Raw genomic sequence first — 14,805 nt, forward strand, 5'->3', positions numbered from 1 at the left:
GTTTGATAGGGTGGAGGTGGAGGCTCAGTGCAGGTGAAGTTCCTCATGTGGGCACTTGTGTTAAAACAGGGAAAGCACTTCCCCAGTGTGCAAAAAAACATCTGTCTCCATAGTGTCATGGGACAAAAAGCAAATGTATTTGCAAAACAGATTACTTCTTAATTTTTCTCCATATACGTCATCAAATTTTGAATAAACTCTTCAAAGCTGTTCTTGCAGCTTAGACAAATGCAAGTTATTGTAAGGAACCTTGAAAAGGTCACATTTAGTCTCATTGAGACTAAATGTGACATCCTAAACAAGACCTTTTGGACATACTGCTTAACTGTAATTTTCTTTTTAACATCTGAAGAGCGTCACATTCTAGTATGTTTCACTTCATTGCTCTACTGACCTTTTTTATTTCCCGTGAGGCTTTTTCTAATTCCGCTCACTTTAATATGCATAAGATTTGATTCAAAATATAAGCATAGTAGAGGTAGGCTCAGATGTAGGACTCCATTAGTTTTCAAACGAAAGCCGTTGCAAAGGGAAATGGGATACAGGATCAGAAAGAGGAGGGAGCTGGGAGAATCCCAGGCCAGGGAGGAAACAGTCGAGTCAACACTCTGTAGGCATTCACGGTACCGCAGTGTCGTCCCGCCGCCCTATCCGACACAGAGCTGCAGTACTGCAAAGTGTGAGGGGAGAGAGAGGGAGGGAGGGGAGGGGGTGCCGCACTGTCGTTACGAGTCCAAGTGGTGAAGGCAGGAGCAGAGACGCATTATTGCAGTTGCCCACAGAGCCACTTTGCACGGACAAAACTCGCGTACCTCGCATACAGCGCGCAGTGAGAGAGAGAGTGAAGGAGGCAATCAGAGACAACCGATTTCCTGTGACTGCACTTTCCCCCTTTATTGTTGTTATTATTATTATTTTATTTCAATCGCAGGTATTCTGTCAGTAGCTTTCAGAAGAGGCAACTCAACAACCAGCCAATCAGTGCTGCGTCTCAGGATCTAGGAGGGGAGCATCACTTGGAGGAGCCGGATGCAGCTCTGCAAGAATACAAACATCCGTGGATTTCTTTTGCATGGATTATAATTTGGAAGTACTTCCTTCCTGAGCTGGCATCGCTCCTTTTTCATTCCCTGCCCACTAATCTGGTCACACAGTGAATTATCACCCGACCTGTATACGTGTCTCAGTATTGCAGTACTTTTGGTGACGGCTTGCAGTATAAAAGCATCGCTAGATCGGCTCCACTGCGCCAAGAGCCTCCGCCTCAGTTTACTGTCAGTGCGCCACTTCAGTCTGTTTACTAATTAAGCATCTGGACTTTCCTTTGCACACGTGCCTCCGCTTTTTCGTCTCTTCTGTCTTTTTGGGGTTTTTTTCTCTCTCGCTTTGTACTTCAGACCCTCCTGCCTCACAGCCAGTCACCCCTCCTCCGCTGCCCGTGAGTCAGTTCAAACAGCTGCATAGAAGATGTGAGTATTAATGCGGCTTTTCCATTGCGCTCTTAAAAAAATGAAAAAAAAAGAAAAAAAAAAACAACAAAAGCAGATATCTAATATGTGGTGGCGGAAGAACCCACATTGAAACGTGTTCATTTCTTTATTTTCTTCCACTGGCGGTCCGAAGTGAGATGATTTACTTTCAGCTTGAAGGGTTTTTGCTGACGCAAGCGAAAAATATTCCATCACTGCTTCGCTGAATTATGTATTCAGAGGTTGACTTCTGTCTCATACAAAGCCCGAGACGGGGCTGAATGAGTTGTTTTGGATGTTTTTGTGTCAGATTTAATAGAAAGCAGCGTGTTTTGTGGTGCTGGATGAGTTACAAGGTTTTTGTGGGACTTGGGGGTCATCATCTGTTTAATGCTGTAAAACGTGAATTTTTAAAGGAAACTGGGTTATCAGTAGCTTCCTTAATGCAGAATTTCTCTTAAAAATATTGTAAATTTTCATCCTGCAGGAGTTAGTTTATCATATATTAAACTGGCAGCTGCCTCTGCAGAGGTTTTTTGCTCAGGTTTAATTGTCCTTCCTCTCCCCTCCTGCTGGATTAACCGTTTCCTCAGTTCTGCCTCACCTTTTCTTTTCACTTCCAACCATCTCTCTGTAATCCATCATGAGCAACATCTGCCTTCTCTTTTTCTTCCTCCCCAAAACGTTCTCTCTCTTTACTCATCCACCGCCATCCTGTGGCCTACATAGCTTTTTTAAAAACCTCTCCCCCACTCTCTCTTATGCGCCCCTTTCTCACTGACCCATTAGTTCATCATTTCTTGCTAACATCTCTGCCTACGTTTGCGATTTGCAGGTTCCCTTCCTGCAAATTACACTCTTGACTCTTTCAAGCCTTTAGACAGGGCATTTTTCCTTCTCAGCATATTTCAAGTTTCTTTTCAGATTTTTATAAAAACCTATCCATTGTTGAATGTGAAATGTTCTGACTTCATCCAATTCTTTCTCTCACAAAACTCTCATTGTTGTGCTTGGTCAGGTCTGCCCCAGATGCTGCCCCACCAGCTGGAGCTCCTGGAGCTCCAGGTGCCCCTGGCGCAGATGGAGCCCCAGCTGGCGCACCTCCTGGCCCTCCCAATACCAGCAGCAACCGCAGGCTACAACAGACTCAGGCCCAAGTGGAAGAGGTGAGCTGTTCTGAGCTTCTGGGTCAGAATGCATTCTGTGTAGAAAGTCACTGATGTAAAATATGCATGAGCAACAAACTGCAGAAGAATTACCACTTACGAAAACGACATTCCCATCTATTTTCCTCCTTTACTACCCCCCCCCCCCCAAAAAAAAAAAAAAAAAATGCTCTCTCATCCTTGCTGGATTGGTCTAGGTGGTGGATATCATGCGGGTGAATGTGGACAAGGTTTTGGAAAGGGACCAGAAGCTTTCAGAGCTGGATGACAGAGCGGACGCTCTCCAAGCTGGAGCCTCCCAGTTTGAAAGCTGCGCAGCCAAGCTAAAAAACAAGTACTGGTGGAAGAACTGCAAGGTGGGCGCATTACTGTGGCTCCTTTACACAGATTGGTAAAACAGAGAGAAACCTATGGTATCATCTGACTTAGAATGAACAAATTCCTATTAGTATGTGTTCTGGCATGCAGAGAGAATAGAGGACAACATAGGAATTTGTTAATGAGCTGCTATAGAGCACTGAAGTGATACCTCAGGGGAAATGGGAGAAAGGCATCTGCTATTGTGGAGTTTTCACTCTAAACACTGAGGGGATTGTATAACTAAGCCACAACAAACACAAAGAGCCTTTTAAGTGTCATAATTGTTTTGTTTTGTGGTTCAGATTGGTTTCTATTCTGTTTGAACATAGTGAAACCCTAAAAACACAGCTTCGTGTATTCTTCTGTAAAAGGATGAAGTCTAAAATTTTCATCTCTTTTTTTCAGATGATGATCATGATGGGTATCATTGGAGTTATTGTGGTTGGAATCATATTCTGTAAGTAGTTTCATTCTGACACCGATGCAAAAATTTCCACAATTAACTGATTACTTTCAAAATGTAGATAATCATCATGCGTTGACTTCCCACTCAGCATGGCTATTTCCACTTGCACACGTGAGAAATTTAGAAATCACTAATACATCAGTGTTAGAACTGATACTGATGGGGTTTTTTATTAATGTAAAAAAACCCATCAATATTATACATATAAGACAACACTAGCATAATATTATTTCGTCTTTAACAACCCCACATTCCTGCATAAGGAGAGGTCAGTGTGTCCTCTGCCCGTTTAGTTTTAATGACGTGTTGCCAGACCCATTAAACTAATTACTTCTTTCCCTCTCTCTTTAATTCACAGTATACTTCTTCCACTGAGCTCAGCTCATCAGTACAGATGAATATGGACTTGAGGATAATATGAGAGGGGAGAGGCAAAAAAAGAAACCCAAGCGCTGCTCCTCAATTTTGTCAGTCCTCTCCTTCCTCTCTTCACACAGTCTTCCATCAAACCATCTTGCACTTAAACATTACATTAGTGTTTATAGATGTCTCTGCTCTCTTCGTCCTCTTTCCCTCCCTTTCCTTGCTGCTTTCTTCCACTGTTTTGACTTGAATTCTTGCTCACTCTCCGCTGCCTCTGCAGCTCATGTATTATTGAAGGACACAGCAGGCAGAGTCAAAAGAGGAAGGAAGGAAGAAAAGGAAAGAAGGTAGAGGGAGAACACGTGGGGCTAAGCACGCTGGTGGGGGGTGTACAGAAGAGTCTTTCTACACCGAGTACGCCAAAGCTTATTCATATGACGTTTTTTTGAGAGTTCAACATTTGTAAATTGATACTGACATGCATAACTAACACACATCTTCTGTCTGCTACTTCCACAGTTGCTACTTACTAACACAAGGTCATGTTAGATTAAGATTATGCTAGTTTCTGTTGTTTGTGCTTGTGTGTATCTGTGATCCAAAGCATTGTAGCTAAAAGCTTTCTTCCACTTTTACCTGGTAGGCTTTGATTGGTATTTTTTTCCCTTTCCTGTCTAACTTTCACTCACTTAAGTCTTTTTTTTCTGCAACCTCCAGTGATAACAAGAAAAGAGAAATGCAAAATAGGGAAAGAGACTGTGTGAGAGTTTAGGAAAGGAGGAAGTGATTCAGGGAAAGGTAGTAGGAGTACTGCAACACATTTCTACTGCATAAATAGGTAAAAATTTAAATCCGGACTGAAAAAGCAGAATGTTTATACCACAGGCATAGAGGTGGCATTTTAGTAATAATATGCACAGCAATTAAGTCACACGAGCAGGCACTTACAGACAATCTAACGAATACATGAACTAACTGCTTCAGTCCAGAGGAAGGCCTCTTAATTCTGATTTGCAGAGAGTCCCAGCCATAGACAGATGAATGTGTAGCGCCACATTTCAAACAGGTAGAGACATATAGTTATTTTGAGAGTTGTGCTGTCAAAGTGTTTAATTGTTGTTTAAGTTGTCCAGAAAGCAGGAAAAGAGGAAAGAGGATATGATTTTAGAAACCCTGAGCCACCTGGTCGTCCCACCGTCACTGCTGACTCACATAAAAGCACCCATCTGTCATCGACAGTATGATAACGGCCAGTGTGAAGCTTTTGTTTCTAACCTGCATGGCAAACGGTGTCCGTAGTTTTGCCTTTTTGTGTAACCTGTGTATCTGCCATTTCTGAACCTTACTGCCGACTGTACATTTTTTTTCTTAGTGGTTTAAAGGACCTATGTACAATGTCTTTCTGATCTGATAATTACTGCTTATGCAATGCAACAATGCTCAAGAGTTTGCCAACATTTTGTTAAGATCACTTGTGTTGGACAGTAAAATAATATCCAGAGACTGCAAACAAACTGCTACTGTAGTGAAAAATGAAAACTTAGTATTATTCGTGTTGTATGAGTAGAACTATAGTACACATCTGTCAGTTTACGCTCCTGAAAACAGGTTTATAAATTCTTTCAAGTTTTTTGAGGGGCTGTAGGATATGAAGTTTATTTTCCTTACTTTGGACTGATATTCAGGGTTGATAAAACGCAAAGGGCATTTATGCATAATTGTAGCGGTTAGCCAAAATTATCTAATGATACTGTGCAGCAATATTATTAGATAGTTAACATGGTTCATGAGAAGATGTTTTGTGATTTACTTGGAACTACTGGAAGAGATGCAACTGGATTTAGGAGAACAAATGCATGTTTACCACTTTTTGCTGATGCCAATAAAGAAATCATGAAGTGACTACATACTGACTTTGATTATATCCTTTGGTCGTGTTATAGCATCTAAAAAACTAAAAGATTATAATGAAAAGTTTTTTCCTCAACAAAATCAAAATTTTCATAATTTAATTTCTTTATATATTTGACATTAATTGTAATATTCTAAGCCTTTATCGTTTTACTTTTGATGTTTAGGTCTCAAAAATCAGAAATCCACTTTCACAAATTATTAGAATATTTCATTTAGAGTTTGAGTAAATTATTAGTCACACAGTATACTGTAAATAATATGCATCTTTTGTTCTAGTTCAATACACACAACCACAATCATGGGGAAGATTGCTGGCGTGATTGTTGTCCAGATGATGATCATGAGCAGCCTCTATACGGAGGGCAAGCCACAAGATGTCACTGCTGAAAAGGCTGGCTGTTCACACAGTGCTGTAAAGAAGCATCTTTATAGAAAATTGACTGCAAGGGAAAATTGTGGCAAAAGCGACAGAGGTGACTCCAGGTTTGAGAGGATTGTTAAGAAAGGTTGGTTCAAAAACCTGCAAGAGCTTCACAAGGAGTGGATGGAGGTCTCTGTCACCACACAGATGTCTTTAGGAAATGAGTTCCAATGTCAAAAGTGTCTTTTTGGTCTTCTGGTAAAAAGAGAAGAAATGGACTGTTGCTCCGAAGTCCTCTTGTCAGATGAAAGTCAATTTTCCAGTTCTTTAACACTTGCCTCACAGGATCTGGGTTCGAGTCCACTGTCTGACCAGGGATCTTCTGCGTGGAGTTTGCATGTTCTCTCTCTGTTTATGAGGATTCTCCCACGTGGCTCCCACGTGGCTCCCACAGTCCAAAGACATGTAATTATTGGGGTTAGGTTAATTTGGTGAGTCTAAATTGTCCATAGGTGTGAGTGTAAATGGCTGCCTGTCTTTCCGTGCTAGCCCTGTCCAGGCTGTACCCAACAACTGTGGTAGCTGAATAGGCTCCAGCCTCCCCGGGATTCTGACAAGGATGAACAGAAGAGAATGGATGGATTTACCTTACAAGATAAAGCACCTTGAGACTTTTGTTGTAATTTGGTGCTATAGAAATAAAATGTAATTGCACTGAGGGGTTTATTATGAACAGCATGAAGCTTTTCATGATGTTGTATTTTTTTAATGACTTCAATCAATTCCACAATGTACAAAGATTGATCAGTGGAAATTCCTTAACCATTGTCACAGTATTACATAATCCTTCTATATTACAGGTACAATAAAATAAAATAAAATCATACAAAAACTGAAGGGAGGATAAAACAAATATATATATAGTACCAAAAATAAGAAGTATAACAAAAACCTTCTCAAATTCCCACTTTAAGTATAATAATCTACATTTATTGGGTCTATGTACCATCTTTCACTGACGTTACACACCAAGTCACACATTCAAACTAAGGCTTGTATGGCAGCATCACTCCATCCTCCTTAAATGTCACAGGGAGCATCAGGATCTCCACTAGAATATAAAACAAAGTTCTGCCAGGCTTCTAAATTATTGAATGCACAGTAAATTCAGCAGGTAAGTGGGATTTAAGAGGCTGTGATTGTTTAAATAGTCATACCAATTTTTCAGTAGAGTCACAGAAAAAAACAACCCTTTCCCACTTTATATTGATCAAAAAAAAAAAGTCTAAATAAGCCCCAAATACTCAAAGCATAATTTTACATTCAAGGAAAAACAACTTTATGTTCATTTAAGGTGCTTTCAATATTGTTGCTCTTTTAAAAAAATAATTTCTGGGCCTTTGTGGGCTCCTGGGAAAAAATATAAAGTAAATAGTTTACAAAAATATTACAGAGACCATGTCTCAGGTAATAAATACTCATAGTGCAATTGCACTATTAGCTGCTTTCAAATACAAATCGTGTGGACCTTTCATGTCTGCAGAAGATGAAAATGCCTACTGCCCCTACACACCATTATTTTCTACCTGCAAACAACAGCCCCCCCGACAACAACCATACTGAAAGCTGTGAAGGGAATAATTCCATGTAAGGGAGTTTGCTACTGTATAATTGCAGTGTTATCGTATATGAATAAAATTTGTACTGTTGGTGAATAACATAGTTTGGGATGTGATCTGTGGGTTTTAATGCAATTTAGCATATTGCAAGCTTCAAACTTGCATAGTGCAAAAATAGGTTGGTATTAAAAATAATAAACAAAAAATGTATCATGTATAGAAATTTCACAGCTATGTCATAAATAGATCGGTTACCATATGCATAGCTTTCACCCCCCCAAAAAGTTTTTTGTACGGGGCAAAATTTTTTCCCAAATGTTTACAAATGATATATAAATTAAACGTAAATTAAGATTTACAAATGTGCACAATGATTAAATTTTTCACTACTTGGGTGTTCGATCCACACATAAATAAACAGAACAGCTCATTACACTGGACTAGGAAACATACATAGATGCCATATAGTAACCTAGATTGTTATCCATATCAACTTAATCATATATAATCAAAATATACAAGAAATTGTCAGCACCTGTGGATTCACTTCAGAGGACGAGCCATAGAGATGTCTCTCCACCCTACATAATCCATAGTAACTAAAACAAGCACACATATGAATCCACTGGAACCCCAGATGTACCAGTTGTTTTCTCTAGCACTTGAACACAGCTTACATTTGTGGAACTATGTGAACATCACAATGTGAAGTCTCAAACCCTCACTGTGCATATCAGAGGATTCATGCATGCATATTTAAAGATCTGTATGTGAGAATATAAAGAATGTTACAGGAAACTTTCTAAAAGTACAAATTATCAAATTTATAAAGTCGAACTGTAAAATTTGTGTCCTGACTGTTTATTCAGGTTTGATATATCCATTTGTAAATTAGTTTTCCATGTGTTCCAATTCCTCTGTATTTGTGTGTGGATTAGAGCATGTGAGTCTTCAAAACTTACAAATCATTGTACACATTTATAAATTTTAGTATACACCTGTTGATCACATATTACACATTTGTAAACCTCCTGAGACTAATTTTATTCTATACTTTTGTTTTTCAGTTTCTAGAAAGCTGGAAGAGTTGAACAAACCAGTGGAATACCTAAAAAAAAATAACTTAAACACTAAAATGACACAAAGAAACTTTCTAGTCTCCAGTCACGATGATGTAAGTGAAATTTATCCCATGACCTGATAGAAGAAAAGTACAGTGATGATCAGGAAGCCCAGTATCCACCAATAGGAATCTGCGGAGACACACAAAGGTTTTGTGGATAAGGTTAACATCAGACATAAATACAATCACCCTCATAATAGAAAAAAAATGTTTACACTGTTTCTGAAATAAATTGTCATGTTGAATTCATCCACAAAGTCAACCAAAGTGTTGTGCATCAAGGGTGCTAAAAGTGATCTGTAAATTGTTACATTTGTAACACGTCAAGGCCCCAAATGCCAACTGAAAATGTGGAAAACACCTGGTTTAACTACAACTGCCAGTTTCTATATGATTGAACCAAAACTTCCACTGTAGGATTTTGTTAGCTCAGGACCGAACCAGAGTTTTTTTCTATAGAAAAATATAAAAATAGCAATGTCAGACTTGTCATCTATTTATATTCCACTCTCAGCAAGATAATGAAAACCCTTTGATAATGGTAAAAAAAAATTTTTTTAAAGTGTTAAATAGATATACATACTAGGCTCAGGAGGTTCCACCACCACACTAACAAAGAGCGGTTCTTCTAGAGCTGTGTGGGAGACCTTGCAGATGATTTTGGTTCCTGGGACGGTGGTGGGAGGCACAGCTATGTGAGAGGACAGGGTGAACGTTCCATCACCGTGCTGCCGATGACTGGACAGGGAGCCCTGATCTATAAAGAGCTGTGGCTCTGTGTCCGTAGGAGAGAGGGAAAACCACTCAATCTAAAAAACAGAAAAGAGCAGAGAATTATGACCTGTCATTCAATTAAATGTAGCCTTAGGAGCTAGTGCAATTCAAAAGGACACAAATGAATAAATATGGAAGATAACTTATTATCAAAACAGCAAATAAAGACACTTTTCATTAACAAGATGAAGAGCATTGGTACGTTTAAAAATATCTACACTTTCAGGCGTCCTTAGAGAGACTTTGAGAGAGAGGCTGGTTTAAGGCCTGCAATAACTTCTCTATTAAATTCCTCTATTTCATTGTGATTGAGAAAAAAATCTCCTTTCATAAACATGATAATATATTAAAGTTACTAATAAGATTGGTGTTTAAAAGGATGGTGTTACAAAACAGTAATGGGTAACAGTTACATCTCAAAACACAATTACTGACGTGAGAATCCAGTGGGTAGTATTTACTGCTGTGACAACTTAATTTCTGGGACGAACTTGACTTTAAAACCAACTTCTCGACTGAGAGGGAAACATCTGGAGGTTCTATGGGGGAAAAGTAAGAGAGAAGAATTAACAGAATATCAAAGAAAACAACGGCTGAGGATTAAGATCAGAGTGAAACTTACGAATAATGCGAAGTTGAACGACCTGCTGGGAGTGGAAAGGACCAAGACTGACTGTACAGATGTAGGTCCCCTCATCTCCAACCTTCAGCGTGGTCAGAGTCAAAGACGCGTTACCCTCACCAACAACCTGGGCAGCATTTATGCTTGAGCCGGCCCTCTCACCGTCCACTAAACAGACAGAATAATAATTGTTTGATGTTTCTTCAGTTCGTGCTCTTCACATCATCTCCACATGTGTGCTTTAATGGCATCTGCCTGTCTGTCAGTAATTCAGCAAGACTAAACTACTGAGCAGAATTTCATGAATACACAGAGGTGAATTGTGGGTAAAGGACGAAGATATTTAATTCCTAAATGACCTCCTTTAAAACTATAAGATAAATGTATTTTTAAAGGAGGCATGTAAAAGGCATGTAAAAACTTTATGTAATTAAAATCCAAATCTAGTTATATGTACACTGACACTGGAGCTGGTGCAGGACTGAGATCACCCACTGTCCCTGTGATTTCATATGTTTTAACAGTTCTTCTGAGGTCCTGAATTATTTATAAAATAACAAACTTGTACACCTATTTAAAATCTATTTATTCAAATACAACTACAAGCAGCAATGTGGGGTACAAAAAGGGTGAAGGTGAAATTATCTTCATTTTACAGGTGGCAATAGTAGTAAGACAGATGCATTTTGTTTTTTCAGTGGTTTTTTGTTTTGTTTTGTTTTTTGTTTGTTTGCTTGTAATCTTTAAATACATCCATAAAGTTTGGTTCCAATACCATAAAAATCTTTTCATATGACCTCACTTCCTGTTTGCTAGCTTCTCCACGGATGAATATTTTTTAAAATCTCAAATAACTTTTGAGTTAACTTTCTGATAACTTTTTGTGGCAACTTTACAGAAACATAGTAAAAATGCTAAGATGCTAAAGGTCATCTTTGGTGACAACAGGCCTGAAATAAAAGTCAAAAATTGACATTATAGTCTCCTTTCCACTTGTCTCAATACCATTATCTAAACAATTAATAAAAATCAGACATTTGGTTCAAAACTTACATACATAAAGAAACCCATGGCTAGAAACTCACTGAAAACATTCAGAAGACTGTCACTAAAATGATCCTCCTAAGATCACTAGAAACAATCATTCAAAGCCCCTTTTTTTAAACATATATTTGTAAAGTGGGATGCCACTATTGAACTATCACCATCCTGAGTAGCATCAGTCTTAAAGCCATTAAAATAAACAGTGTAGGTTCTCATTGCCAAACCCTGCATTACACATGCAGATACACCTGCTAACACCTACAATGCTCACCTATCGTGCTGCCTTCTGTATCATCCAGCGCCCTCTTCATTTCAAGCACCTTCCTGCCTTTACCTCTGTGCTGCAGACGCCACTCAATGCCCACTTCCTGTGCTAATGGCGTGTCCTGCTGCTTGAAGCCACAGTTGAGGAGAACATCACTTCTCAGAGGGGCAGACACAGACTTTATGTGGGTGAACACCACAAATATCACTGAGGGGTAGAAAACATTTGAGGATGATGTGTAATCTAAGAAAACCATATAAAGCTCCTTCGTATAAAATGTGATATTAAACTATGGATCTCACAGTCGGTAAGCAGAGTTCCTGACTGGCTGAGAGGAAGAGCCAGCTTGCTTTGCATCAGGGTTGACTCGTCTTTCTCCACCTTCAAGGTCTCCAGAATCAGCGCAGTGCTGAAGTCAACCTCATCCACACTGAGGGACACCATGAAAAAGACCCGATCTGAGTTTTCCTCGAATCCCCGAGGAGAGTAACTACTTAATTCGCACATCACTTCCTGCTCATTGCAGTCTGCATGGAGCAGCACGTTTGCATTGGGGATCTCAGGAGATGATACTGTTACAAAGAATAAGAGAAGTTCATCACAGAGTCCTGCTTACATTAGAGGAAACTTTGCACAAAGAGGTGGCAAGGGAAAAACCTTTGGCCTCAAACAGGAGGAGGTCTGGATCAGGGATGGAGGGAGGAACAAACGGAGTGAGTTCTTCGAGTGATTCGTCCGGGCCCACAGCAACATCTCGTAAAATAAGAGTGGCTGGAGTCCGAGTGAAGTGACCGCCTCCCATTCCACCAAGTCCAACTCCCTCCTCCACCAGAGTGCAGGTGAGTACCACATCTGCAACTCCATCAGCTGAAGAAACAAGAAGAAGAACAGTTCTTAAAAATCTTAGTGCACCAGCATTTAAGATAGAACCACTGTCTGGACTAATAGAGAGAAAAGATCAGAGAGCTCAGGTGTTTCGGTATATTGAGCCCTTCTATTATTCTGCTGCCATTTTAACCTAAATACTGTTAATTAGAGGTTCAGAAAATACCCACTTTTCTCAGAGCTCTTCGGTTATCAGCAAATACTTCTGTTAAAAGCTTTAATGTCGAGCTCACAGTCACGTCTCTACAGTCAGTGCTTAATCAATGAGATTTATGCTCTTACCATAAACGCACGTCATGAGGTATCCAGTTAAAATGACTTTAATAACCATCATCATCCCCACCATAGTGCAAGTGTTCCCAGTTTTTTTGTAAATTAAAATTAGAAGGATATCAAATAACTGCTGAGTGCACCACAGCACTTTCACTTTTGATTTCAACAACTACCACCGCATTATTCAGGAGTTTACTGCCTAGAGTTGTTTATATCCGTTCTTCACTCCATCGATGGCGATCATCATACGTGCTGGACTTTAAATTTAACGCAATCTAAAAGTAAACAATAAAGGTAGTTCAAGAGTCTGTGCAGCTGTTTCTTTGTCAGGAGCATGCGCACTGTAGCAGTGGGTGGAATGAAAGTGAAAGCGAACAGGCAGGATCGCCCAATGACAGAACAGAGGTCCGTCATCAGTCAATGCGGAAACAAGCACACACGCTCATTTTAACGTAAATCGACAACATAAATAAAATATATGGATGAATGAATTAATAATTAAATAAATAAATCTTCTTTTGTCTGTTTGGTTTTAGGGTTACCAAAGTGGATCATGGATAGGGACAGGGACTGGACATCCATGCTTTGTCCAGTCCACACAAGCATGTCTCCAAACCGTTCAACCAGAGGTGTCTCCACTGTGTCCCTCTGATGTGTCTGATTTCTTATAGACCCTAATGAAGACTTAGATTCTAAATGTATTGGTCTGTTTTGTTTGCTGAATTTCTCCAAGAATAAATTGTTACAGGATTTTATCCTGGGCTCTGTGTTGGCCCTGCGACAACATGGTGACCTGTCCAGGGTGCACCCTGCTTCTAACCTTATGGTACTGTAGCTCGGATAGGCTCCAGTGTTGCTCAAGTTCAGATAGTTATAGACACAATGTGCCCCCTATGTTTTTCTCCTAAGCAAAATGATTAAATTCCTGCATGTCTCCTGCTTCACCACTGAGAAATGCACATACTCCAGTTTGCTTGTTTGAATCTGCCTGTTATCCATGTTTACAATGCAAAAGCAACACACCAAAGCCTGAAACAAAAGTACAGTGGGATGCAAAAGTTTGGGCAACCTTGTTAATAGTCATTATTTTCTTGTATAAATTGTTGGTTGTTACAATAAAAAAAAATGTCAGTTAAATATATCATATAGGAGACACACACTGTGATATTTGAGAAATGAAAAGAAGTTTATTGGATTTACAGAAAGTGTGCAATAATTGTTTAAGCAAAATCATGCAGGTGCATAAATTCGGGCACTGTTGTCATTTTAGTGATTCCAAAACCTTTAGAACTAATTATTGGAACTCAGATTGGCTTGGTAAGCTCAGTGACCCCTGACCTACATACACAGGTGAATCCAATAATGAGAAAGAGTATTTAAGAGGGTCAATTGTAAGTTTCCCTCCTCTTTTAATTTTCTCTGAAGAGTAGCAACATGGGGGTCTCAAAACAACTCTCAAATGACCTGAAGACAAAGACTGTTCACCATCATGGTTTGGGGGAAGGATACAGAAAGCTGTCTCAGAGATTTAAGCTGTCTGTTTCCACAGTTAGGAACATATTGAGAAAATGAAAGACTACAGGCTCAGTTCAAGTTAAGGCTCGAAGTGGCAGACCAAGAAAAATCTCGGATAGACCGAAGCGACGAATGGTGAGAACAGTCAGAGTCAACCCATAGACCAGCACCAAAGACCTACAACATCATCTTGCAGCAGATGGAGTCACTGTGCATCGTTCAACCATTTGGCGCACTTTACACAAGGAGATGTTGTATGCAAAAGTGAAGCCTTTTCTCTGCCCACAGCACAAACAGAGCCGCTTGAGGTTTGCTAAAGCACATTTGGACAAGCCAGCTTCATTCTGGAATAAGGTGCTGTGGACTGATGAAACTAAAATTGAGTTATTTGGACATAAGAAGGGGTGTTATGCATGGAGGAAAAAGAACACAGCATTCCAAGAAAAACACCTGCTGCCTACAGTAAAATATGTGGTCATCAAGACAACGACCCAAAACACTGCTCAAAATCCACTAAGGCATTCATGCGGAGAAAAAAGTACAACGTTCTGGAACGGCCATCTCAGCCCAGACCTGAATATTATTG

General features: G+C 39.6%; 2 protein-coding genes across 2 annotated transcripts; one reads left to right on the top strand and one right to left on the bottom strand.

The window, feature by feature from the left end:
- The first annotated feature begins 717 nt into the window (after positions 1-717).
- LOC101477171 (synaptobrevin) lies at positions 718-5,731 on the top strand. The gene is made up of 5 exons (XM_004550786.6): positions 718-1,469; positions 2,488-2,635; positions 2,833-2,991; positions 3,401-3,452; positions 3,820-5,731. Coding segments are annotated over exons 1-5 (378 nt in total). The 5' UTR covers positions 718-1,467; the 3' UTR covers positions 3,837-5,731.
- Positions 5,732-6,856: 1,125 nt separating this feature from the next.
- On the bottom strand, positions 6,857-13,047 carry tapbpl (TAP binding protein like). Its single transcript, XM_004550787.4, has 8 exons — positions 12,714-13,047; positions 12,204-12,413; positions 11,849-12,118; positions 11,553-11,753; positions 10,238-10,405; positions 10,051-10,154; positions 9,425-9,650; positions 6,857-8,971 (listed from the first exon to the last, which is right to left on the bottom strand). The coding sequence occupies exons 1-8, from the start codon at positions 12,775-12,777 to the stop codon at positions 8,904-8,906; spliced, it is 1,311 nt and encodes a 436-aa protein (XP_004550844.3). The 5' UTR covers positions 12,778-13,047; the 3' UTR covers positions 6,857-8,903.
- Between the last annotated feature and the right edge of the window lie 1,758 nt (positions 13,048-14,805).

This window comes from Maylandia zebra, linkage group LG11 (genome assembly GCF_041146795.1).
Source record: "Maylandia zebra isolate NMK-2024a linkage group LG11, Mzebra_GT3a, whole genome shotgun sequence".
NCBI classification, from domain to species: Eukaryota; Metazoa; Chordata; class Actinopteri; order Cichliformes; family Cichlidae; genus Maylandia; species Maylandia zebra.

Bases quoted from the DNA above. Each gene is read 5' to 3' on its own strand.
- LOC101477171 (XM_004550786.6), top strand. The intron at 2,636-2,832 runs GTGAGCTGTTCT...GGATTGGTCTAG, and splicing joins CTCAGGCCCAAGTGGAAGAG to GTGGTGGATATCATGCGGGT. The intron at 2,992-3,400 runs GTGGGCGCATTA...TCTTTTTTTCAG, and splicing joins ACTGGTGGAAGAACTGCAAG to ATGATGATCATGATGGGTAT.
- tapbpl (XM_004550787.4), bottom strand. From the start codon at position 12,777: ATGGTGGGGATGATGATGGTTATTAAAGTCATTTTAACTGGATACCTC. The intron at 10,155-10,237 runs GTAAGTTTCACT...TTTCCCCCATAG, and splicing joins CGTTCAACTTCGCATTATTC to AACCTCCAGATGTTTCCCTC. The intron at 8,972-9,424 runs GTATGTATATCT...GTGTCTCCGCAG, and splicing joins GGTGGAACCTCCTGAGCCTA to ATTCCTATTGGTGGATACTG.